General features: G+C 40.8%; 1 protein-coding gene and 1 long non-coding RNA gene across 6 annotated transcripts in view; both read right to left on the bottom strand.

Moving 5' to 3' along the window:
* The window catches only part of trps1 (trichorhinophalangeal syndrome I), a 120,056-nt gene that overhangs the window by 43,246 nt on the left and 49,508 nt on the right, over nucleotides 1-27,302 (bottom strand). For all 5 annotated transcript variants that reach the window (XM_085147899.1, XM_085147900.1, XM_085147901.1 and 2 more), the window contains exons 5-9: nucleotides 21,165-21,777; nucleotides 20,698-20,912; nucleotides 20,015-20,225; nucleotides 19,648-19,888; nucleotides 13,152-13,950 (exon numbers count right to left, since the gene is read on the bottom strand). In XM_085147899.1, coding sequence (XP_085004025.1) covers nucleotides 13,152-13,950; nucleotides 19,648-19,888; nucleotides 20,015-20,225; nucleotides 20,698-20,912; nucleotides 21,165-21,777 — 2,079 coding nt within the window. The remainder of the gene's footprint in view (nucleotides 1-13,151; nucleotides 13,951-19,647; nucleotides 19,889-20,014; nucleotides 20,226-20,697; nucleotides 20,913-21,164; nucleotides 21,778-27,302) is intronic.
* LOC146493195 (uncharacterized) lies at nucleotides 22,606-27,300 on the bottom strand. Its single transcript, XR_014871838.1, has 2 exons — nucleotides 24,218-27,300; nucleotides 22,606-24,185 (listed from the first exon to the last, which is right to left on the bottom strand). It is a non-coding gene; the product is annotated as an uncharacterized LOC146493195 (long non-coding RNA).

Below are 27,302 nucleotides of genomic sequence, written 5' to 3'. Positions count from 1 at the left end.
GACACATGACAACCCGTGTAAATCTACTAGACTTGTAAATGATCCTACCACAAAAATAGCTTCAAAAATCATGTAGTATAAGGTCAGCAGAAGAAAACTCCTCCGCAAGATTTCAACATTATGCATCACAACAGCATTCAGCGTCGGAGGCTCTGGGGGCAGATGTGATTTACTGCTTGCTGTTGCTTACTGCAGAAACACAGATTTTGAACACAGGCCAAGTCTGTGTGTATGTGTGTGTCTGCGTGCACACTTTCAGACCTTATTAGGTTGTTCTTGTGGTGATGCTTAACCCCACTCAGAGTTTGGCAGCTGCTCCCCTTTCTCTCTCTGTCTGCCTTTATTTTTTTCCCTCATTCTCCCCGCGTCTTCTGTCTCCTCCTCATAGTTTTTTTTTTATTATTATTTTTGCCTCTCACTGCTCTTCCTCTCTCTCGCTCTCTGACTCTTACTCTGGTGTCCCTTGGTGCTCAATTTCTTTTTCTGCTGCTCACTCAGTGGTCCTGATGTAATGAAACGCTTCTTTCCTGGTTAATCTGAAAATAGCGGGCTTTACATAATACTAATCATTTACAAATGTTTGCAAGGTGTGTGGGAGCGTGCATGCTTCTGTGACGTGTTTGTACGCTTCATTCATATTTATATATAAGGTTCAGCGTTTTTGCAGCATAAAGCATGACACAACAGAAATTCCATTCCTATTTTGGTTGTAAAATGGACATAAAAAAACACAATGACACTAAGTGGAAGGACTAACGTTTCAATAAATAAGAAAAATTTAGACAAGATCACACTGAGAAAAAAATATATTGACAATTTAGACAGTATATCTAACCAGCCAACTTTGAGGCAATAAAAATGCGCAGATTTTTTTTTCTACAACTGCTGATTGCACAGGGACTGTCTGCTGCAAAACGCCTGTAGACTGTGAAAGAAAACACATGCAAACCTGCAGCTACAGTTTTACCAAGCATCTGTGCCTTTTTCTCTTCAAAGGTGTGACTTTTTTTTTAAAATGCATCACTTTAGTCTGACTGCTCATATTTCTTGAACTGTCTGACTTTTCAGCAATTAACACGGTGGGAAAATGCTGAGCTATTATTACTACATTAATATGGAATAAAATGGAATAAAAAAAAGTTTTGAAGACTAAAAAAGTACATAAATTGCAGTTGTTTTTATGGGATTTCTTTTGGCGCATTAAAGCTCTGACTACCAGGCTCGTGGCTATGAGAGAGAGAGCTGTGTTAGATCAAAGCAATAACAAGGATCCGCTTTCAGAAAGGACTTTCCCTCAAAAATGGGTTTATCCAAGTGACCTGAACCCAAAATACACAAATAAATGCTGGTCTGGAAGTGAATCCTATCAGACTTGGCTTAAATATAAGAAAAAAAAAACATTCTGTTACAGTTGGAAAGATGAATTATAGTTCCAAGATTTCTGGGAGACGGGGAGATAACAGTGTTGTAATTGTGTTGATCTAGTGGGAAAAGACATATGAGACCAGTCTCTAAGTTTTCCTCTAATGGGTAACATAAACACAGACTGCAGATACAACCAGATGCTATCTGAGTCAAAGTGTGTCTGCTTTGGGACATCTGATTTTAGTGAAGCGATATATCCTCCTTAGATGTTCATAAAGTCTACTTATAAAGACAACTTTGAAAAATAAAAACATTCAAGGACATGTGAGCACATTGGTAACGTACAGTGACACAAAGACGCGCACACACACAAACGGGGCATGCGTCCACACACCCATTGTTTGGCTGCACCTGGTCTATTAAGGAACAGGATAGATGGGACTAGGGGACTGTGTGAATGTTTGTGTCAGCATGCACGTGTGTGTGTGTGTGTGTGTGTATTCATTTGTGACTGTGCACAAGCTCAGAAGCCAAACATCTGCAACAATGATGCATCTTTGAATAAGAGTATACACACGCACACACACAGCATGCATATTATTAAAATGATGTTTAACAGCACATCCGTTGTAAAGTCTCACATTGCGTCTACTTCTTGATTCCTTCACTTTGTCTTTATATGTGCCTTTTAAAGAAAATTACAATTAATTAATTCTTAATGGCATTACCTGACAAATAATATGGGGGCTAATTAATGCAATTCAATTTCATTCATTTTATTTATACAGCACCAAATCACAACAACAGTCACCTTGAGGCGCATTATATTGAAAGGTAGACCCTACAATAATACATAGAGAGAAAAACCCAACAAGATCTAATATGAGCAAGCACTTTGGCAACAGTGGGAAGGAAAAACTCCCTTTTAACAGGAAGAAACCACCAGCAGAACCAGGCTCAGCGAGGGGCGGCCAAGTGGTTTAAATCACAGACACTGTGGTGTCAGACTGTTTTATTTAAAACATTAATAATGTATATTACTTACAGGACACAGAGCGAAATGTTAGGCTTTTTGCTGTGTCGCCCGCTTATGTTACTACAAGGTAATTAGCAGCCTAAGAATTATATGTTACCCACTCCATGCATTTGATTTCACAATGGCAATGGTAGCTGCCTCGCAAAAAACAATGCTAACATGTATTTTAGGATAACAACAAGAATATATACACCCAACTCTTTGGGTTTGTATTGAAAAGTTCAATGTTCTTAACATTGCAAAAAAACTACTAAGAATGCAAACACAGTTAAATCAAGCAGAAAGAAAAAAAAACCCACACAAAACCAAACAAAAAAACCCATTCATGAATTAATTACCACAAAACCTCAGTGACAAGAGGTTTCAAATTTTTGATTAGAAGACTTGAAAATTTCCTGAGGTTCTATAAATTACATTCTAAGCATTTTTTGTTCCCTCTGTGTCTGCATTTTTCATCCACTGGAACAGTTCTATACATCCGTCATACAGAGGTGTGAATACCATGCTGATGATGTTCACACTATCATTTCAGTGGCCATTTAGCGCACAGAGAATGACTGAAAATGAAGCTCCAAACATCTGTTCATGCTGGACAGGAAGTGTCTCATCTGTTTCATATGGAAAAAAAATCCAGTAAAGGTCTGCACCCACAGATGCACCGAGGACCAAACTCGGTCAGCTCTCACTAAAACTTCTTAGCAATACAGACAACACAACAGTGTCTTTAGCTTCGGCTCTATCCACTGAGCTACACAGGACAACAAGAACACAATACGAGTCAATATATATATATATATATATATATATACTATAGGAGCAAACAAGTCTGGAACAGTTGAAGCTGTGCTGAGTTGTGTCAGGCCCTGTTGTCTTGTACAGCCAGATAGTGATACAGGGAGAGAGAGTGAGAAAGAGAACAAAAGAGAAACGTTCTTAAGGGAAATTGAGTGTACAAGATGCATCATGCCAGTGGAGCAGAATTCATAAACGAACTAGCACACAGACAGACACACACACACACACACACACACACACACACACACACACACACACACACACACACACACACACAAACATGCACACACTAGTGGAGAATTCCTAATGAGTGAAGACCTCACATGGGACACAATGGGGGAGGCAGAAAGAAGAGGGAGGAGCAAAGGCTGAAAGAGAGAGGGAAAGAGACAGTGAGCGGGGAAGGAGAAGAAGTGATGTATCTTTCTCTAGCTTTTACTCCTTATCAAGTATGCATGCCACTGAGCGAGTGTGTATTATAACTTCAGGGGCGGATGTGAGTTTCCACCGAGACGAGTTAAAAGTGAAAATCTCTGCATTCTGCTCGCACACGCACACACTCGCACCTTTTTTTTTTTGGTGTGGGGGGAATTGGCGGCCGCACGCACACATGCCCTGGGCGATCTTGCTAACTCGCCAAGAGGTCCTTGGGCCGCCAAGGTTGCCATGGTATTACTTGCCCACAAACACACACATACACACACACATCCACTTCCGCACTCTCTCCCTCTCACTTTCCCTCTCACGCACACCAGAGCAGGGTGTGACTCGATGTCCTTAAGTGAAGTGGATTAAAGTGTCAAGATGACTGGTCGAGCCAGAGTCTGATCGTGCGTACTGTATATTTTTGATTGTGTGTGGGCCTGTGTGGTGTGAATATGAATATGGGTGCTGCACTTTTAAATTCTTCTCTAAATCTACTTTTTCCACTTGCTTTCTCGCAGTGAATTAGGTGCGGCACTGTGATGACGATTTCCGTGTTTAAACACGAGATGCACTTAAAGAGTTTGGGCGCGTCACAGCAAAGTGGTAATTGGCGCACGTCAGCAAAGATGTAGGTGGGAATGAACTTTTATCTTATTTTTTTTTTATTACCTTTTGGGTTTGGCAGGATATTTGTACTGCACTTCTTTTCAAATTTTAAAGTGTTCTCTTCTTCTTTTTAACATAGGCGGTTTTTTCGTAATGTTCCCTCACCCTGTCTGAACGCTAGAAGAGACACATCCTTTTGTTAAAATGCATGGGCGAAGTGTCTCTCCTGGGCAACTCACATGTTAGGCAGAGATCAGAATAAACCTTGTAAAACACTGAAAAACTGAAGAACTAAAGTTAAAAATAAAAATGAATACAACTAATACTACATGTTAATTTATTGCTCCTTACCGTGCTCCGTGTTTGTGGAAAGACATGTTTTCATTAATGAGCTCAGATACTTGGGTGGATAAAAAGAGAAAAAGGCATTAGTGGTCATTTGTCAATCAACTTTAAGTCATTTACTGGAAGCACTTTTGGTCAAACTATTTACCGTAATTTTCTCTAGCTTCTTTTTCTCCTATTTGTCAAATTGCATCACTCACTATTATCCAGACAAGGGCCGATTGTGTGGAAGAACTTGTGATTTAAAGAAGAGATGGGGAAAGGAAAGCAGAGGCAAGGCAAGAGAGCCAAGGGAGAGAGGAGAAGGGGAAGGCAGGCAGGGTTTTCAAATTAACTATTGGTCAGGGGTCAGATGGACATTTAATCTAACCAATCAGCTTCCTAATTACAGAAGTGCTGCCAGATTGGTGTATCATATGCATTTGTGTGTATGTGTGTGTGTGTGTGTGTGTGTGTGTGTATGTAGCTGGCTAGAGTTGCGTGTAGAGGTCTTGTTGTAGCAAAATGAACATCTGGCCTTAATATTGGTTCCATGTGTGAACACACACGTGTGTGTGTCTATGTCCATGCACATATGTGCACACACACAGCCTGCGGTGAATTGCTCCTGCCTTACACCAAAAATGAGAGAGCGAGTGCGGAAGGAAAAGAAGAGAGAGGGAGAGAGAGAGAAAGAGAGCCCGACAAAGAGAAACACACAAGGACCAATGGGCTAGATGTGCAAGCCATGGCAGAAAAACACAGAAATAGAAAAGGACACACATAGCCACACATGCATGCGCACATACACACACTTCCAGTAGTGTGTATGTAAGTTGATTGTAACAGTAATTGATGTAAACGTCTAAATTACAGCTAGGAGCTAAAATAACCACTGTGTTTTACCGTTGCCATGTCGACATGATGAAAAACACCTGGTTGGTTCTCTGCTGGGGTGGGTGGAACACATGTTTCACTGGCGCCCAGCTAAACCAATGAAAACGCTCAATGTCTAAGTGACATGCGCCTGAACGAATAATATGCTCCCAACAGCGAGAGGCCATCTGAACAGACGCCATGAATATATTATACACATATAAGATATTATAAGATATTTTTATAGTTCTGCTTTATCAGCAAAAAATATATAAATGAAGAAACAAATCAATCGAAATCTACACTAAAATTATCCAAATTGTTTTAATGGCTTTCCTAAAGCTGTGCCAGAGGGGTGTGGTTTGTAATAAATAGGACAATTCACTGAGTGCCAGTAAAGTTCATACAATCACAGGAAAGTGTTTCTTAATACCCCAGAAGGATCAGTGCCTTATCTCGCTGCTTCCCCTTAACAGGAAGTTTAGCTACATATGGCAGCCCTGGAGCAAATAATAATTCAATGTCAAGGACACTTCAGCAAATGAGACATGTCAGGCACATGGGATGGAGGCTGAATGTCATATTTGAGGAAGCTCTGACTAATCTAAAGTCTAAACCACGCTGCCAAATCCTGTGATTATAAAGTCAATTATGCGTCCTTTTCTAGGGCTGCTGACTGATTTTACGCTTTTGGAAATGGTGTGATGTGGCAAGCAGGTTGAGAAGAAACATTTCAGATTTTTTTTTCCCTTCTAACCCAAGTCAGACTTAGTCAATCAGACAATTCAAAGCAGTCCTAAACAGAGGATTACCATTCGAACATGAGCCAAGACCGAGTCAAGGCAAATTCTTGATTTATGCGAGCCAAAAATGCCAAGCTGTCACCTTCGAACTGCGCATGTTGTCAGCTGTAATGTGCGTGTGCGAGCGTGACATGTGTGGAAAACCCAAAATGGGTCTAAATGTGGTTAAAATGGTGTAATTTGTTTTTCAAGCTAAATGTAATATTCCTAGCAGACAATGAGACCGCTGTGAACTGTCACACAGCATAAAGCCGCACACTGGTTTTAACTGTGACGCGCACGAACATTCCCATCAGCGGACGGGCGCGCAGCTCACACATGAGGGACGTGCACGTGCTCACACATGAGCGTAAAGGCCACTGTTTCCACAGACAGACACATAAACACACGCAGGTAAAAATTATAGCAAACAGGTTGTCCGATTATGTTTCTGTTACGCCAAACACAGCCTGGGTTTTATACACTAGGCACATTACCACAAACACACACACACACACACACACACACACACAAAGACAGACACTCACACACTTGCGTTTTTTTTTCTTTCCAACATGGCCTGTGTTTATTTGAGTCTGTGTTCTGATGGGAAATGTGACTGCTACACAAACAAACCGAGCAGCCCAGAACAGACAACTTGGTGTGAGGGTGTATAAGAGCGAGAGGGAGAGAGAGAGAATGGATGAATATTAGTATGTCTTCCTTTTTCCGACACGCACACACATCTGCACACAACGCACACAAACTGCAGCGAGACACGGCGAACGCAGCTCTTTTAACCCTTCCCATAAGAGACAGTATATGGGATGCTAAAAGCGTGCACCAGAGCAGCCTCGTCTATGAGGTGAATTTTGTTAGGATGTCTGTAGGAAAAAAAATGTGCCTTTGAGCTTAGACTCCTCTCAACTGCTGTATTGATGTTTAATGGCTGTTGGACCTGTCGATAGTCAGCCGGTACTGAAGCAGTGGGTCGGATATGCAGTTTGCTGCCTCAGCATTGGCCGAATGCGTCGATAAATGAAGAAATCAAGTAACCAACATCAAAAGGGTTCTTTCTGTACACTAAATATTGCCTACTGTACACTGCCAGGACTGTGAAATAATTTGAAAAGATCAGAGCAGGAATCTGAACCATACTGACCTATATACAGTACTGTGCTGTGTGTCTTGAGTAGCGATTCATTGAAATATGTGCAAACATCTATGAAAATATAGTACATAAGGTAAAAACTGTACGATTCTAACAGCTTGAATGTGACTGTCTGAACTCTCTGAACTCTCTTAAGCAGCTTTCTTGTCATTTCTCTAAGTATTACAAGAAAGTATAGTTCTTGAGGCTTCTTGAAGGACATTCATAGCTTTTCTTTGAATGTTAGTGCTTTTTATTCTGTTCTCTGTCAAGATGATCCCACACTGCTTTAATAACATTGAGGTTTGGGCTCTGGGGATGGGTTTATTGCATTTATTGCCAATCAGACACTTTCCAGATGGTGTTGCATGGTGGATCGAAATCTAATGATACTTTTCTGCGTTCATAACAAGATCCTCAACACGACTGATTGAAATGCAGCCCCAAGCCATCACAGAACCTCCACTGTGCTTTACAGGTGGCTGTAGACACTTTTGGTTATGACGGCTTCTGTACATATTTATGACGATCCAAAATTTTCAACCTTGGATTCATCACACAAGACCTGTTGCCACTGGCATTTCTCAGCTTTTCCTTAAAAATGGCTTCTTGACAGCCACCCTTCGACTGGGACTTTACGGCTTTTGGTAACAGCTGAGGGATCACCTGAAGGGCCAGATGCATCGCTCAAAACAACATTCTTCAAAAAACGGTCAGGTGCAAGGACTAGAAAAGCAGCTGATGTGCTGTTTTCAAAGAAAATCTTTGAAAGATTCTCAGAAATGTTGGAGAACTACTGTTCAAGACTTTAAAAAAAATGAAAAGAGAAGATGACTCCTTGGAAGCGAAATATAAAAAAAAGAGTGGGCGTCTCAAGGCTTTTTGCAGAGTTCTGTACTTTACATAAACATGTGATAGAAACCGAGATATGTAAAAGAAGAAACTTGTCAGTGGCTGTTAGCCTCAAACACGTTCCTTTTTCTAACCTGTGGTGAAATTTGTTGATAATTAGATGGCGTAAACACAGGAAGAGCGGAGAAGCGATGTGCGTGCAAAAACCATCGTCTGTCGGCGAAATTCAGGAACTTGTGGTGCGGCACAAGTGAAGGGGTACCATGTTAACTACTGTGAGCTTTGAGGTGAGCAATTGCAGCAACAACCACTGGCCACAAGATACACTGTTTATTGACATATAACAGGGAGGGAAATATACAAAGGGGTTATGCACACAACCAGAATGTCCACTAGCATCCAGCTAGAAAATAATGGGCAATGACTGGATAGGTTTATAACTAAACAGGGTTGTTCAGGTGTTTCTCACCTCCTAGACAAGTTTTCCAGCTTTAAAATGAAACCACTTTTTAAAGTACTTTTCTTGACTCTCAAGGGATGTTCCATGAGGTAAACAAAGGTACACAAGTTCTCGAGAAGGAACGGTAAAGTATATCTTTATATCAAAGGCAATTTGAAGTTCACTCTGAGGGGTATTTGTAGAGAGCGAAAAGCACAGTGGCAAAAAAAAGCTCTAAAACAAAGATAATATTCAGATAACACAGATAAGTCAAAGAACACAATTTTTACTCCGTTTTTTGATTTTAAAAAGCATTAAGAATACAAATGCACAGGCTCAGACAAACACACAGTCTCTCTCTCACACACACACACACACACTGACTCGAACATAAGCTCTATAATTTCCTGTAGCGGATATAAAGGGATGCTAAATTATCAGCACAGAAAATAAGTTAAATTCACGCTTTAATTTCCTCGCAAAACACACACGCGTGCGCACACACATGCTCGGAATGCTCGGAATGCAAATGGAGACACAATGCACGTAATTAAGTACACAAGCAGGGGTAAGCACGCAGACACACGTGTACACCGAAATGTACGTGAAGGGAAAGAAACAGAAAGAAAGGATAAAAGAAAATTGAAAGCCAAGTAATGAGAACTTTATGGAATTACAGCTCTGTGTCTGTGTGTGTGTCTAGTCTGTGTGTGTGTGTGCGAGCGCGTGTGAGCGTGTGCGTCCTTTAAACATAATTAGCTCCATCGGGCAGAAATGTAAACGAGAGAAACTTTAATGAAACTCTTCTCTGATCTGCTGAAAGCACACATTCCCGTTTATCTCTCTCAGTTCGGTCTCTCTATTTTCTCTCTCTGTCTCTCACATGGAATTGAATGTCACGCATGGGACTTTTAAAACCTCAAATGCCCGTGTTTCAATACTGCAATATGACCGCGAGATTCACTGTGTTTGTAAGGCCAAATCCACACTTTCTTTTGCTCATGTGCATTTATGCAGTCCGTGTCGTCCTTGAGGTGGAATTCCCCTCGGAAACACAAGCTGGAATTTATTAGATGATGTACGTTTTGGACAGAGTCACACATGTTCGGGTATATGTACATATGTTCACATATGTTTGGCTCGGAGGCAAACCTTTCTCAGCCCTACTTAACTGGAAAAACCGCCATTACTCAAAGTCTGCCTCATTCCATTTATAAACTCAAACATCAACCGAGCTTTTAGCTTAATTTCATCTCTAAACCTCATTCGCTTTCTATCCTTGTCTCATACAGTCAGTAAAACAGCTAGAAAATAACATTTCAGACTGAGAAAATGTCTTCAATGTAATAAATCACTATGAAAACAAAGCCAATAGTGGGCCAATGTCTCAACAAGGCAATGCTGTGCGGCAATTATAGATCAGGGTTTTCAAAAGAAAATATTCTCTCCCCTCCACCGAGCGAAAAGCCTCACAAAACCAGAATACTAAGAACTGTGGGTTCTTTATGTGTATGTGTGAGTGCACACCTGCGTGGGAGCGTTTGTGCACATCTGATGGCTTTTGTGTGCGTGAGGTGTGTATCGATCCCCGCGTATTGGGCGAGTTGTCCTTTGAGGAAAAGAAGGGAAATGAAAGAAAAAGAACGAGAGGAAAAAGGAGGAGGAAGACGGATCGATGCAGCGGACAGTAGAAAGAACAAGTAAGGATGAGGGAAACATACAAAAACCACAGAACCACATGCACACACTCTCGCACACAGGTTGGGATGAAATGTGACTGGCCATTTGTTTCCATATTTGCCAGGTTTTAATCATATACTTCCTCCCTACTAAATCACTCCCTGCATCCCTCCATCACTGCCTTCCGCCTCCTCTTGAACTATTTGGATTTTGGATGGATTTTTAACAGACTCTGCCCTCTTGAGTCCACATGCCACATTTAAATTAGACCAAAAGTTTGTTTTTGTGTGTGTGTGTTCAAAGCTATTTCAGATTTTTTTTTTTTTTTTTTTTTGCATTAGTGCCCCTCCCTCACCCCGCCCAGTGATGAGTCAACTCCAGCCCATGTGTCTATGTGCGCCGGGCATATTTATGTTTGTGTGTGTCAGTGCAAGCCATGGAAACTGAGAATAAATATTGTGCAGTGAGAAGAAGAAGAAAAGGCCATATCTTATGAAGCTACTTAAGCAACAAGTCGTGTTCAGCTACGTCTCTAATAAACTGCTTGTTTCTCATCTCCTTTTATTCTTTTTTTAGTTGTTTTCATCTTCAAAGATTCACTCTGTGTCTTTGTCTGTTTATGTAAACATCTGCTCTTTTCTTTAGGCTCTCATAGGCAGCACGGATGCAAATGGAACAGTCAGAGATGGCTTATACGAAACTTGGTCTTCACAAAACATAGAAGATATTTAAAATGTGCTTCTACCCTTACTGGCCTGCTGATGGGTCGGGCATTGCAAACCTGCAGCAGCAAAATCTTTTTTAAGTCAGCGGTTCGCAGACGTTTTCAGGCCTGGAAATGGACTGACATTTATACAGCTCTTTTATGGTCTTACTGACCATTTAAAGCACTTTAAGCCACAGGCCACATTTGCCCATACAGAGCTTTAAGCACTTTATCTGCCTCACATCCACAGCAGCGACTCTATTCGCCACAAGCGACATCACCCCCACAGTTTGAGAACTACTGGTTTACATCTAGAGACAGACAACAATTCACACTCACATTCACACCTCTGAGTAATTTAGAATCACCAGTTAACATAGTCCCACTAACTGCACGTCTCTAAAGCCAGAGTACTTGAAGAGAACCGATGCAGACGCAGGGAGAACATGGAAACTCTCGACAGAAAGGCCCTAGCGAGATGGTGGATTCAAACCCAAGATCTTCTTGCTGTGGGGTAACAGTGCTAACCACTGTTCCACCACAATGCCCTCCTCTGAATGTGAATGTGAATGGTTGTGTGTCTCTCAGTGATAGCCCTATGATAGAGCGGTCACAGGGTCCAGGGTGGACCCCCCTCTAAATGAATGGATGAATGGTTTATATCCATAGCTTTGGAGGAAATGTGTATACAACAATGGAAAAAAGAGATAATATTCATCCTGATGGAATGATGATGGTTTAAAAAGCCTCAAATGTGAATATTTGACTCTACAAAAACATTTCATAATATTAGTGAATATCTAAAATAAGCATACATGTCAAACTGTCAGACTGTTAAGAATAACACTGAGTGAGAGTGAAAGTGAAAAGCGTGCTCGCCAAATTTACAAATCTATATTAACCAGTCTCGTTTTGTTCTGTACATTTATAATTTTGAAAACATTTTCTTGACTAGCTGCTCTTTCCTTAAAGAGCAAGCGAGAAAGGGGTGAGTGATTGGTTATATCTCCGGCGCTTATCTCCGTCTGACTTTCCCCGTCTACGTCTTTTTATCTTAATCTTCCACTGTTCTCTCTCACGCATGCACGCATGTTCTCTCTATCTGTGCCTCCCTCTTTCAGTCTTAGCCTCCCACTCTCTCACAGAGACACACTGCCCCACCCACGATAATGAGTAAACCTCTTGCTGCCCCACCCTGCCCAGCCTGCCAAGTTACTGCCAACACCTCACACAGACAAACACACATTCACACACATCCAAAAGGCCAAACCCCAAGTCCTACAAAGGGCCCATGGACTCGAATCACACAGCAGCATATCCGTACACACACTAAGAACACAAATATAACACTCAATACTACTATTTACGCAGCCCCATGTCAAACCCTGACACCACACACACTCTCACACACACACACTAACTCATACTTATATATATACAGAGAGAGAGAGAGAGAGAGAAAGTTCAGTCTATTCTGATCTAATGTGATCATAGCCAATAAGCTCTGTGGTGCAGGCAAACCACAGTTTGTTACTGCCAGTCAATGACATCACTGTGAAGTCAAAAGCATTGTGGTCCACAAAGTAGGGTGAGGGAGCTGACTGACACGTGGTAGCCATGGGAACTGTCAGTTTTCCTCCCCGTTTCCATAGCAGCGGGTGGTTTTCTCACTGTTGTGAGTTCAATTTTTTTTTTAAAGAAGATGAATGCCGCCTATGGGAAAGGAAATGATGTCATGGAATCATGTGCACAGGGACAGATATGAACACACGCAAGCATTTGGGTACACACTCTGCTAGCCAACCCAAATCTGCTTAAGCCCTCAAAATATGATGGAAGAATAAAAGATTACGGTGTATGGGCTCAATGCATGAGATCTAATCCTCACATCTGAGTGAAAGGAAAGATGAGTTTAAGATGAAAGTGTATTAATAGAAGGTCCCTAATAACTAAGGCTTCTCAGCAGGCAGGATCTGGCTACAGAGGCCTAGCTACAAAGGCTCCCATTCAGCGAGCTAAACGCAAAAGTCAGGGTGTAAATGAGACAAAGAAGAAGGATTTTCATCTCATTAGAATGAGATGAAAAGCAGGGGGTTTTGCATGTTCCACCTTACCCTTAGCAAGGACTGGGATTCCTCTTTATTGGCTCCTCCTTTCCCTTCCTGTCCTCCGCCACCTCCGCCACCACCACCAGCACTTCCTCCTCCTGTGTACTGCTGGGGGGTCATCTGGCTCTGCTTCTCGCCAGCTCCTGCCCCACCTGAAGCGGTTGATCCTGATCTCCCTCCTCCATACTTGGCATCTGCCAAAAAGGACTTTGTATCTCCCAAAAATGACTTGGTGTCTCCCAGGTAAACCATGCTAGGTGAGGCCACGCCTCTTTTCTGCTGTGAGGCTTCGTGATTGGCTGAGACAAAAGACAGCGACAGTGGGGAGGTGAAAAGAGACGGGCTCCCACTTCCTGCACCTCTTTCAGGTCCCATTCGCTCCTTAGGCACCCAAAGTAAGCCGTGGGCCTGCTCACCCCCTCTTTCCCCCAGTCCTCTTGTCTCACCGAGAACCCAGCCCTTTTCCCGTTCTCTTTCTTTCTCCTCACCACCCTCACTTTTTACCAGCCCGCCTGCCTCTTCTCTGCCACCTTCGGCCAACCGTCCCTCAGGCGGCGCCAGGGAGTAGAGGAGGCGGATATCCCCTTTGCTCTCTTCTTTAATGGCTAAAGTAGAAGGCGCTGAGCAGCCATTGGCCAAGAGTGTTAGGGAAGGAGTCAGTGAGGTGGGCAAGGAGGTCGTCGTGAATGAGCCTAACGAGGGAGAGGAGTCGTGACAGTGAGCTGAGTTGAAATGGTCGAGGAGGGCTGATGAATCTGGAGCCGTGAAGTCGCAACGTCGACAGCGACAACACGCGTGGACACGCCTGGCAAGAGAAAAGAGCAGTCCGTAAATTACTCATGAATACAAAACGGACCTTCAGAAGGAACAAAATATTCAGCATTAAAATACACACTAGTACATATTGTTTGCTTTCATGTTAATCATAAAGCAATACTGCTAATTGCAAAAATAAGCAGTTTATTCTTGAGTTGCTCAAACCTTCTCTGAACAAATGCATTGCAAGTCACATCGGAGACGTGACTTTTTGAAAAGGAGATCCTGTCATCAGTGGTTATCTTCACCGTGCATGAGTCACAGTGAAGTCAAAGTAACACTAATAAGGCTGAACGTAAGAGGAAAGACTTAAGTAACTAGTTTTGTTACTGGCGACAAGAGAGTCCGTTCATGTTTGAATCTATTGCTCTAAAATGTAAATACAATTAATTCCAATAGGATTTTCATCACTCACAGTTTGAAGAAAATCCACCCCCTGTACTGACTAAATCTAAAGTGCATTTGCCCCTGCCTAAATTCCCCCAAACACTCAGGTAGAGTTTCACAGAGCTCGAGGCCAACAAAGTGACTCAGTGCCCCACTAAATCACAGTGAATTACTTCAAAATCGTGAGGACCATAAATGAATCTGAATGACAAGTACTGGATCGCCCATCAATAAACCACCTTCATTTCCTGCTGGCGAGGGCCCCTGAGTGACCAATGATATATCTGACACACAGCGTCAAGATTTTTTCCTGGCACACACAACAGCCGTGATGCTTCTTGTGCAGGCCAACAAGCAAAGCATTAAACCATCTAGAACAAGAACTTGTGTGTTGTTTACACTGGACCTCGGCAGGCTCAGTTTGCCCCGCAGCTGTCACAGACAGATATACCAATACATTAATAAATGTTTCACAGAATAATGAAGCTGTTCATTTTGTCTGCACTTGGATTATGTAATTGTTTTGCTGGTATATTTATTAATGATGGTAGGCCACAGTTTAACAATTGGTATCTTGTAGTTATTCATATTCCTTTGTCGATATCGTCATTTACCACATAATTCACTTTAATCCAAAATTACACTTGCCTAATTGCTTCATTCAAATGTCATAAGAAGACACAGCTTTTCTCAACACTGCCTGTTTTATTCTTTTAGGCTTTTCCCACCAGTAGGTTATTATCGCTGCATATTACAGCAGAGTGAGGGTTTTACAATAGCAGACAATAAACATGGACTAAAAGTCACTGAAAACAGGAAAAAAAAGCATATCCAGAGTCATTTTTCTCCATTTTGTGACTCTCATCCTCTGGTTTCTGCTTTGAACCCTACCATAATAATTCCTCATCCAGGAAAAAACAAAAACAAAACATTTAAGGCGTGAATTTGAAAACAATGAGAAGATATTGCAGATTCAGACCCACACAAATATTTACAATACGTCGAGATATATAACCTCTCAGAATACTCTATGTATTCCTCTTTGCTGTCTTGTACGTCTGATGCATGATTTCTATACGACAGCAAGTGAAAATACTTAAATAAATATATACTTCTGACATAAACTTATCTTATTCATCATCCTGCCTCATATTCTCCCTTTATTAGCTGTTGAAGAATATATAAAAGGCCTGCACCTCTAGCAGATCACAGAAGCTGAAATATTTGCAAAAATCTGTGAGAACGTGTGAATGAAAAAGCATATAGTGTGTCCATTAGACTTATGTCTCCAGATGCTGAACGACACAGCAGCGTTTATCATCAGCATCCACACGTGGACTGGTGTACCTACTGATTTCATCATTTACTGGGTCTGTCACTGTTAACACTACACATGTAGTGATTGCTGATCTATCTCAGTAACATTAATTCAACTTTTTTTCTATGGGAAATATTGAAGCAGACATAAAAAATATGCTTCTTCTATCTGTATTTTAATAATAATTTATCCATTTGTAATAAACACTTTCTAGTTTGCACTAGAATTATGTCCTAAAGCTTGTTTTGATAAATCTGGCACTGTGAATCCGTGGACTGAGTCTGATTAGTGCTGTGCATGTGGCTAATTTGGGGAGTTATAGTGAGTTAATACACAACAGAGCCAGCACAGATTCAAAGTCTTATAGTTTTGCTAGTGTTTACGCTCAATGCCGCCATCTTGGATTGTTAACTCTGGGTTACTGGGGCCCCTCAGTTGAGTTCCAGATTCAAATTCTGACTTGGAACTCGGAAATTCCGATTTCTGACTCCTTTAGGATTGCAGCATTGTTCCATCAGTAGGGTAAGAAACAGCGAGACAGTGGGAAAAAAGTTTGTCTCTTTTTTTCTCCAAATATCTTATTATAGCAATGCACTCTGCAGCATCCGGAAGCATAATTCAACTCACTAGCCACTTCATTAGGTTCAGCTGTTCAACTGCTTGTTTATGCAAATGTCTAATCAGCCAATGATCAAGTTCAAACCGAGCCAAAAATGGGGAAGGAAGGTGATTTAAGAGTGTCTAAATGTGGCACGGTTGTTGAGACACATAGGCTAGTCTGAGTATTTCAGAAACTGCTGATCTGCAGGGACTTTCCCACACAACCATCTCTAGGGTTTACAGAGAGTGGTCTGAAAAAATGTAAAATATCCCATCAGTGGCAGTGCTGTAGGTGAAAATGACTTGATGAGAGTTTAGAGAATGGCCAGACTGCTTCAAAATGATAGGAAGGCAAAAGTAACTCAAATAACCACTTGTTACAACCAAGGTATACAGAAGAGCATCTCTGAATGCACTCCTACCAGCTAAGAGCAGGTGCTGACCTTGTCCATCACGTTATAACCACAGTGTACCCGTCTTCTGATGGCTCCTTTGAGCAGGATAACCCATCGTATCAAAGCTCAAATCCTCTCAAACTTGAACATTACAATAAATCTTCTATACTCAAATGGCTTCTTTGGGATGTTTTGAAAGAGGAGATTCACATCACAGGATGTGCAGTCGACTGGGGAATGTTTCCACACCGGAATTTAGGCTGTTTTAAAGGCAAAAGGAGGTCCAAAGTGGTACTAGCAAGGTGTAACTAATAAAAATGACCGGTGAGTGTAGTCCACTGTGGCTTTACCATTGGTTGGCTCCCCATTTGTGGACAAAATCCTTTTTACTGTGACTGGCTCTACCCGGACCAATACATATATATCTGATATGTGAGTAAAGAACCTGTGTGACTGGCTGCTATGGGTGTAATTTTAACATGACCACTGTCAGCCATCAGATTGTACTTAAGTTGTATATTAGCAGCTAGGTGAGAGTTTATCTATAAAACTTATGGATTGATTGGCTTCCCTCAGCTGACAATCTTTTTCGCATTACACAGCACCATCCTTTGATCTGAACACCCTATAATTACATGTTGCTTTTTGTTTTCTAAGACTTGGCCTTCAGATGAAAAAAAATAAATAAAAATGGTTGTTTTTAGATGTAGCATGAAACTTTCTGGCTTTATTTCACTTTTATTTGATTTGAGCTCCAAGATTCAGGGCTTAGATTTTGTTAAGGATGTGAGTGAACTGTTAAATCGCCTGCAAACTCTGCTTTGTCACCCTCTCTCGCTCTCTGCTCAGCACCCTTCTCTCTGAATTTCTCTCTCTGTATTTCATTCACCTTCCCTCTTACATTCCTTCTTTTAACCTTCTTTCTTCCCTTCCCGTCTTTCGGTCCTTGCCATCTGCTGTTCTCATCAGGCTGTCAAAAGAGAAAAGTTCTCGAGCCGCAAACTGCGACAGCATTGTTTTTCGACTCAGGAAAGGCTCATCTCTGAATGTGCTCCCGATGTGCGTGCTCAAAAACCCTAACCGAGAACCGTTCAGATACTCCTGTGAACATTTTAGCTTGAATTTATGAATCCATCCGTAGCTTAACACACAAGCTGCGCTATATCATCAATCCAATTTCGTGTAATTAAGTTATCTCAGTGTGTGGGCTCTAATCTCACACACTGAGTATCCATAACATACCTGGGGCAACGACAGAAAAACTAACAGCTAGGCAGACAAAAACTGTGAATTCCTCTGCATTTAATATCTTCACATATTGCTTGTGTTTCTGCCCTCGCATGGAAAGAAATTGTCTTTGGCATCACTTCTCGAGAGGAGTAACCACATTTAAAAACTTTAACACTGGCAGAGAGTTTGAGGCCCTGTGCCTGTGTGTGCTGCATGGTGCTGCAGTTTAAGGGAGTGACAGCTGCCTCTGCCCCAGGCACACAGGCTCAGAGAGGAGGATCTCCATTCTTCATGGGAATAAAGAAAGTGCAGCATATTGTTTTAAGACCCTGACAGCAGAAACGATCACAGCTCATCGATACTTTGTTCTTTGATAATTTAGCCTGATTTAGATACCAATGCCAAGTGACAACATATAATAAAACATTCCAATCAGTAGTGTAGATTAGTCACTGCAAATCTCCACACAACTATCTCCACTTTTTTGTGTCTTTGGCCCCAACTTTCCCACGCCACTCCCCTTTTTCCCACCCCAACTCGTCCTTTCATTTACTTTTTCTATCACAAAATCTGAATCTAAAGAACAGGATTGGCTGTAGTGAGTTTTTGTTTTTGGTATTTTTTTTAGAAAATATACATATAAATTTAGTGTATACATTTACATGTGCAAATAAAAAAACTAATTCCCACCTTCAGGGAAACTTAAATCCTTCTTGCACTTGTCAGTGCGAGACAAATGTAATATTTTTGAAACCTAGATTTCATTTTGCGATTAAGACCTTGCTATTTTTTCACGTAGTGCAAGGCAAATTCAATAGAACCTTTCTGACCACTCACTTTCAGACAGTGAGCAGACGTGGGTGAAATGTCAAAGACTGTAAAGCTTGTTGCAATATTGGGGTTTTGGCTTCACAGGCATCCAAGGTGCATTTAAAGAGGAATGCGTCTTAAGTCGTCTAATCTCCAGCAATGTACGACATGGAGTAACTTTAATGTGAACGTAAGGCCAAAGCCTTTTGCCCCTCAAGAAAACAGCCCATAAGCCACAGCATGGTGCTTTCATAGATATTCGAATCATGGACTTCATCACAGACGGGTGTGTGTAATATCAGTTTGGAAATCTGTAACACGAGCTATAAATATGTGATCATATCTGTGCAGCTTCCAGGTGAGAATGTCAAAATGGTGTCTGTGAGTAGCTTAAGCGTACAATTTTCTTTCTTTTTTTCCTCTCACTGAACATTTACTTGATAAGGGAGTGCAACAAGGAAGAATCACAGGGGTCTGAAACAAAGCACAGGAATTAGCAACTAACTTGAACAAAATTTTTCAGATTCTTGCCTTTTATTTCCCCGTGATAAATTCAATCAAAGTGAATACTCAGTCTGTATGAGATTCTATGTCTTAAAAAGTTAACTGACTGCATGCACGGCAAAAAAAGCACAGATTTTTGAAGATGGTAAACTGAATGGCTCAACCCTTGCAGAAAAAAACACTACATAATGTAAAAAAACATCATCAAGAAGCTACTTTTGGCTGCTCCCTTATTTACAAGGACCACAGGGGATAGCTCTGCATGTTTGATTGATTTGGCAGATTTCTTTTAAGTCAGATGCCCCTCCTACCATGACCCCAAAGGGATTAGTGTCTCCTCCTGGGATCAATTGGGGCACTGTTAGCTTATTAGCTTATTAGGCAGGGGGAAAAAAAATACATCCTATCAAATAACACAATTATAATGACCATGCAATCTCACCTGTAGTGTCTAAAAATCTCTTCTTCCACTTCTGTAATGAAGTGACACTTTGTACATGAGTACTCCCTCTCTCCTGCGCCTCCTCGCCCTCCTTCCTTGTCTCCCGCAGCTTCTTCCTCAGCTTTGACATGTGGGGGAGCCCCCTTTAGGTTGATCAGGTTGTGGCAGCTTTCATAGTGTTGCAGCAACACGTCAATGTCAGTGGTAGCAAATGCACACTGGTCGCACAAGTGGGTGACGCCTACGACAGGAAAGCGGGACCAATCAGAAGCAAGAAGCGAAGAATTTAGGATCATGCTGGAAAAGCTCCAGAATCAGGCTTCTGATGAATGTTATATATATATAAATAACATATGCCTCCAAATACCTTGTGTGACAACAGGATGGGCGGGGTTAGAGGGGTGAAAAGTAGAACCAGAAATCCCACTGTGGTCGCCTCTAGGGTTAGGAGGAGTCACGCTGGGTGAGGTGGTGACAGCGGGTTTTGAACCAATGGCGTCCTGCTGTTTGGCGAGTTGAGGGAACTTTGAACAGCATTTGGGGCAGGTGGGCTTCCGACAAGCGAATGGGTGGGATACCTGTTGAAACAAATTAGAAAAAAAGGTAAGAGCAAAAGTGGTTTGAACCTTTAAATTATTTACTGATTACTGCCGATATAAGAAGAATCTCGTTTTGATGCTGTGGCGTAGCCGTGTATTTTCTATGAATCTAATAAAGAAGTGGAAGCCAGCAGTACCAGTATGAATGTGCATTATTAACTAAATGATGCCACCCTCAATTTTGGATGTTAACCATCCTTTTTGCATTTTTAACAGCTGCAACAGAACTGTTGGCAGCTGGCACAAAAGGAGGGAGGGGAGAATGCGTGGGTAGACTGGGGAAAGCAAGGGAATTTTAACTAGGCAGGAAATTGGAACAATTAACTTTACACTTGTTCCTATATTACGTTTTATTTTTCCTTTGCTTGCAAAACAGCTCTTTTTTTCCTTCTAATTAACAAGCAGGCAGCAAAACAAGCAAATAAACATTTCAATATTTTATTTATCTCACCTCCCCTAGGTGTTTTTGTGGCTGACAGAGACCCTGTGGACAATACATGCAGTGTTGAATGCTGCAGCGGTGGATGGAGTGGTTATGCTGGTAGTGCAGTAGTAATGGTGCTACTACGATCACATCCGCACTGTGGGCCATGGAGTACCGGAAATCACACAACTGACAGTTATAACTGGTCACAACTGCTTCTGAATCACTGCTGTTTGGGTCTCCTAGGAGCAAAAAGCAGAACAAAAGTAAATAAAACCTGGGCAGAATTTCAAATATTATCACGTATAATTTCTATTATGATAATCGAGGCAAACAAACACGAGGTGACAAGCACCACAAACAATAATAGAAGACTCATTTATTGAGGGCGATCATGTATTGAGGGCGATCATTTATCTTTGCTTTAAGCAGATACAATCTACCAGCAGTACCGAACATCATCTTACTGCCACGTTCCAATACATCTTCATTACCTTGGCTGGTGCTGGAGAGGTTGGATGGCTGATCTTTGCGGCCTTTTGATACCATTTGGTCTCTCTCTCCTCCATCTCTCCTTCCTCCTCTTTCTCGCTCTCTGTCCATCCCACCAGGATTAGAGTTGTTGGGGCTCGTAGTACCACCGGTGTTCATTTTGTGTCTTTGCTCATAGTGCTCTAAAAGCTTTGCAGAACCCCCCGACCACTCGCAACTCCAGCTGCAGGATTTACACCAATAATACGTCTGCACGGCGCCTCGACCAGCCTCCCCCACCCAGCCCGATGAATCCGAACAAGACCTGACTGGGATGAAGTACCCGACCAAAGAGTCGTCCTCTGCGCGCACCGCAACTCGCTCGGCCCCGTCTAAGGCTTGACTCCGTCCCTTCAGCTGGTTGTCGTGCGTTGCCAGGTTATTTGTGGTCAGCAGGGGTGTGGTCGGCGGTGTTTTGACTTTGTTTGGGTGCGAGGAAAGGAAATGTTGTTCAAGTTCCAAGGAATTACTGCCCATGTACGTGAAGTTGCAGAATTTGCAGCGAAAGTACTTTGTGTTTCCTTGGCAATCCGAGGTCTTCCGACCGATTCCAATGAGCGTGCCACCCAATGTCACCTGTTGATAGGCAGAAAAGAAAAAGACAATAAAGAAGGAATAAAAATATATATTTAATGCATAAACAGTTTGATTAAGAGGCAGTCTGCATGTCTGCATTTCCTAAAATTGCTGCTGCAAATGAATAACTACATATCAGACTCTTAATCTTGTGAAATAAAGAGCAATGCGGGAATTTATTTATAATTCTTTAAATAGTTAAAGTTAATGCTAACTTTACATTTATTAAAGTACTTTACAGGATTCAGAGAAGGAAAAAAAAAGACAATGACTGGTTATACTGCCTTTTCCTTTAAACAGACAAACATGAAAGAAATTAGATACAAGGCAGTTATTTTTGTGTTCCTAAGCAGCAGATATTTAAAGGACACATGGCACAAGCCACCAATCGTAGAGCTGTGCAGGATAATTATGCCTTAGCTACTCAAACCCACAATGAACATAATCCATCATTTTCCGTATGTAACTGTAGACAATTAAAAGGCAACTGTAAGTCTAACTAACCAACCAATAACAAAACTACTAGGCTCTACTGTAGTGTTTAGGGTCGACGCCAAGGTTTTATATAACTAAGTCAGTAACCTGGCACTGTTTTTTGTTTTTATTAAGTTAGCCTCTAGACAGTAGGTGATTACACTGTGCTCATCGTTATGGTAGTAATGAGGCAATCTGGCACGCCATACAGTAGCAATGGACTCACTACTGTACAATATAGATATGTCTCTAAATCTGAGGTTTTAAGATAACTATGGGCAGTGTGGTAACAGAGCTGCATGTGACATGAGCAAAGATGCAAAGCTCCACAGATAACAGAACGCCAAACAGACGCAATACTAGGAATTAGATCTCAGAATCAGCGAATGTGCAGCATGGCAGTTACGTCAATTGGTGTCAAGAACAGATTAGCGGGGAATGCTCTGTTCAGCTTTTATGTCATGTTTCCTAGTATAATGGATTGCTAGTATGCATTTTTTTGTGTGTGTGTGAGTTTGACAGGTTGTATATGTTTATATATTTTTCCTACTTGGATTTTTTTTAAATAACAAGAGATACAAGTTTGTATCTACTACTATTTTTTGTTCATGTTATACAAATACCGTCTGTTGTTTGGGATTTTTTCCCAAAATCTAGCACAGAAATTAGTTTTTAAGACACGCAAAACTATTTATTTGCCTAGTTTTATGCTTATGGTTAAAATATATTGGGATTAAAAGTGGGAGTGAAGGTAAGATAGAGGGAAATTTGTAGTTTTTTTATGATGGTACAAGGACATTTTTGAAGATGAAAGGTGTAAAAGATTTTTTTTTTCTCTGTGTGTTTGTCTTTTTTTTTAAAAAGAAACTACAATCAGTTCATAGGACAGCTGAAAATCTGAACTTTCATAGACAACAAGAGTGACAGTAAGGCAATCATTTTGCCAAAAAGGGTGGAAAAAGTAATATTTGTACAAAGAATTAAGCGTGAGATGGTATACGTCAACTCAGCTAAAGAAAATAAATGTTAAAGTCTAAATTAGAGTCATTACTGTACGTGATCTCACGACAGAAATTCAACAATTATCTCATCCAACAGACCCTGCCCAGACAATTAGCAAAGAGCAAAGCATCAAGTAATTTCACCAGGCAGAATGTGCAGGAAGACATGACCGAGAATATGAGACAGAGACAGAGTGAAAGAAAAGAGGCAAAGGGCGAATGGGACAAGATGAAAGAAAAAATTGTAAGTTGAAGAACAGAGCTGCAGAAAAAGAAAGAGGCCAAAGAGAGCCGGGAAGCAAATTGAGAAGTTGGAAAAATGGATTAGATAAAGTAATAGAGACTAAGAAAGACAAATCAAAGAAAGAGGGCAGAGCAGAGGAGAAGGTGAAGGAGAGACAAAGACATGATAAGAGAGACAAATGGAGAACCAGGAGAGAAGAAGACAGTTAAATATGTCTGACAGCTGTTTCATTACACTCCCTAACAGCCGATTATAACTACTGGTTCTCCGTCTGCCTCTGTCACTACCTTCTCTCCTTTCCTCCTCCATCTCGAGCACTCTCACTCATTCCTTCTCCCTTTTCTCCACTATGACTTTTTTGGGGGGGTCTGGAATCTCATTGGTTGACATGGAATCTTGTCTTAGCAAATGACAGCATGGAATTTTCCAAACGTGGGCGGGAGAGAGAGAAAAAGTGAGTGAGGGATGGAGAGAATAGAGACCCCTTTCATTCGTTTTTTTTTTTAAGTATATATATACTTTCACTTTTTCTTCATAATGACGACTTAAGCCCACTGGATTTTCTATTTGTGATTCGGTGTGCGTATGTGTGTGTGTGTCTGCGCGCGTATGTGTATTACTGTGTCCATTACGTGACTTTAGATCATTACAGGCTGCTGGTTTAAATGAAACTAAACTCCTTCACTATTCTTCACACACACACACACACACACACACACACACACACACACACACACACACACACGTTTGTTGAATCATCCCACTAAATCTTTCACACAAAAACATCACAGTTCATGAATACTCGAAATCCTAATCCTTGACTCAGTTATTGCCAAAAATGAGCTTATATTTACAGCATATTGTAAACATTTGACGATTAAAAAATTTTCCAAGCGAACCTGTAGGTTATTACTGAAAATACTGTTAAACTGATAGGTGATTAGATATCACTGATTTAATTTAAGATCTCATTTAAACTTCGTAGCTCTTGAGGTAAAAATAGCAGACACATGAGCAGTTAGTCTGAGGCTTTAATGTTCAGTACTAACATGCACGGCAAATCAATACTGGCGCTGCTGATTTCACTGATTATGGACGCCTGGTAACACAAAGAACAAAATTATTGAAAACTACTTTTATCCTCAGATTGATTCGGTAATCTGTTGATGTCAGGTACAAAACGCATCTCTTTTTTTAAAAATGTTTTTTGATTATTTATGATTAGAAGTTTGAGTACAGCGTCCTAGTATATCTACGACATTCACCTTGTAGAAGGAATTTTTAGTTGCACCTGAAAGTTTGCAGCATCCCCTTCATTCACCTAGTTTTATAAAATGAGCCCTCAATATGGGGATGAGCATGGATTTTATTGAATTATTTAACAGCTAGAATCATGCATTTGTCTACGCACGCATTCCCTGCAAAAGATTTGGGAAGTCGACACTATGGCTTTTGTATGCGCGCGCACGTACGCTTGAGTATGCATACCCCCATATGCGCGACTTGTCTGCCAGGTGCCCCGCTTGTCTCACTTTCTGTGTCTATCCATCTGTCAGTCTATAAAATTTTATAACTTGCAGCACAATGACTCCCTGTCCAAATAAGGCACACCCTATGTTACAAATCAGTTGCAGATTGCTCTACCCAATAAATTATTCCATTCAGTTATGAGCCTAACTTTGCAGATTTATTACAACCGTGATTACAGCAAACTGTTAACTAAATCAGTGTTACTTGTATTGGATCAAAGTTTATAACTATGATTACATAAAATGTTTCATATACAGTATGTCGCACTTCTTCGAGTTATTATGACATACAAATGTAATAACTGTAACTTTGATGTAAATGAAATTACTGCAACATTTTTGAGTTTTCTTTTAGAACTTTACACCAGTTTTACTAGTGCATGTTGGTGCACACAATGATGCGCATTAAACATACGCAAACAAGACTGAGACTGCATTGCATCCATTGCATGCATATTTCTGAAGTTACTGTTTTACCACAAAATAAAAGAAAATTGTTGTATAATTAATTATAAGATTATATAAAATGTGCTGGAGCCCTGCTATAATCTCTAACACTAATTCTAGTCAACTTGTGTTTGTTATCTTAAAAAAAAATCTGTTTCCAAGGTAACCCACGTGGAAAAGAAATACAACAACAACTTTAAAAAGTTTCATTTTTGCTTCCAACTGTAAACTTTTATGTTTTATACGCCGATGACTCAGATGATGTCAACGTGGCCACTTTCACCTTTTTCTCACACTACATAAAGTTTACTTGATTTATAACTGATCCGTATAAATACGTGGCATGTGCAAAATAAAAGTATATTTAAATAACATCATTTGTACGTGTGTAATAACAGCATCATTATAAGCCTAACAGGAAATACACATCAGAAATACATGTTTCTTTACTATTTCTTTGTAAAGGTTTTAGTTTTCTATTAGTTGAATGCACACTCGCAACATAAGGCCTAACCGCAGTTCTGACAGTAAACCATTATATATTGTTGGAGCTCACACCCTGATCCTTGTCATTGTTTCTCTGCATTTCCACTGCGGTAAAGAAAAGACTAGGCCCATCACTTTAGCTGTTTTAACATGTGGGACGTCTGAAAAAGTTTAGTTGACGTTCCATCATGCCTCTTTTCCGCGCACATACACACACAGACAGAGCATCAGCGGCGGACAGGCTGAAGCCTCCCCTTTGGTTATAAAAAAAAAATCTAACCACGCACCTTCCCGTAGGGTTGTGAAACAATATAAGCCTGTTTATCACTACTTCAGAACGCAACCACTGAGAAACAACCAGAAAATAAAGTTTGGTTTGTCTGATTCACGGGTTTGTTCACATTCACTTTCTAGCATGCTTGACCACAACTGCTCAGTCTCTCTCATTCCCTCTCTCGTTCTTGCGCTCTGAATCAGACATGAAGGCCCGAGTTACAATGTGGTATTTACAAGCAATACTCAACAAATTCTGCGGAATACCTTGAAGTAAAAAAACCATCTCAAATGACTGTGAGATGAGACAAAACGCTGCAGTTAGGCTACTTGACAAATGGAAATATATTGAGTCCCTCCAAAAGTTTCTAGACCCTGGGAAAAGTTCCTGTGGTGGAAAAATGGCTTATGAGCGCTTCCACGCTGCAGAAACTAACTCCAGGGGCTATTAACAGTTAACAATTTCTACTGCGGGGAAATTATTCTACCCCTGAACAAAAGAAAAGAAAAAAAAACTCCCCGGGAGATTAATACTTTTCAATAGGTACAGAAATTTCTGGGTGAGGCTTGCAGCACTTAACATTTTTGATCGCACACACACGACATTTCAAGGGTTGGAAATATAGACAGTCAACCGTCTGAAGCATGTCTGGATGGCTTAGGATTCGTGAGAGAAAAATCCTTGGGAGTTAAATTTCCTGGTACTTTGAGCGGAAGCTCTAAATTATTGGGAAAAGAAATGCTTTTTGCAGTCTGGCATGCTGGCAGGATGAGAGTCACCAAATCTGAGAGCATACTGTGGAAAATGGGCCACAGATACCAAAATTAGCAAACTTCAAGAAAAATAGTGCTTTGGAATACCACACTGACTTTTATGAAAGCCAATCAGTTTCAAAAATTAAGTCTTTCTGTGGGACTGAGGAGGTTTTTATTTTATTTTATTTTATTTTAACCCCTTTTAAAATTCCTTAAAAGGGCTACTACAGCACATAGTTTTTGTTTTTTAAATATATTCAGTTATTAAAGTATGGAGTATTTTAAACACTTTTATGAGTATTTCACACCCAGTAC

This window comes from Neolamprologus multifasciatus, chromosome 22, assembly GCF_963576455.1.
Source record: "Neolamprologus multifasciatus chromosome 22, fNeoMul1.2, whole genome shotgun sequence".
Taxonomy (NCBI): Eukaryota; Metazoa; Chordata; class Actinopteri; order Cichliformes; family Cichlidae; genus Neolamprologus; species Neolamprologus multifasciatus.
The sequence above is the reverse complement of the archived record's forward strand: the minus strand, read 5'-3'. Positions and strand labels throughout refer to the sequence as shown.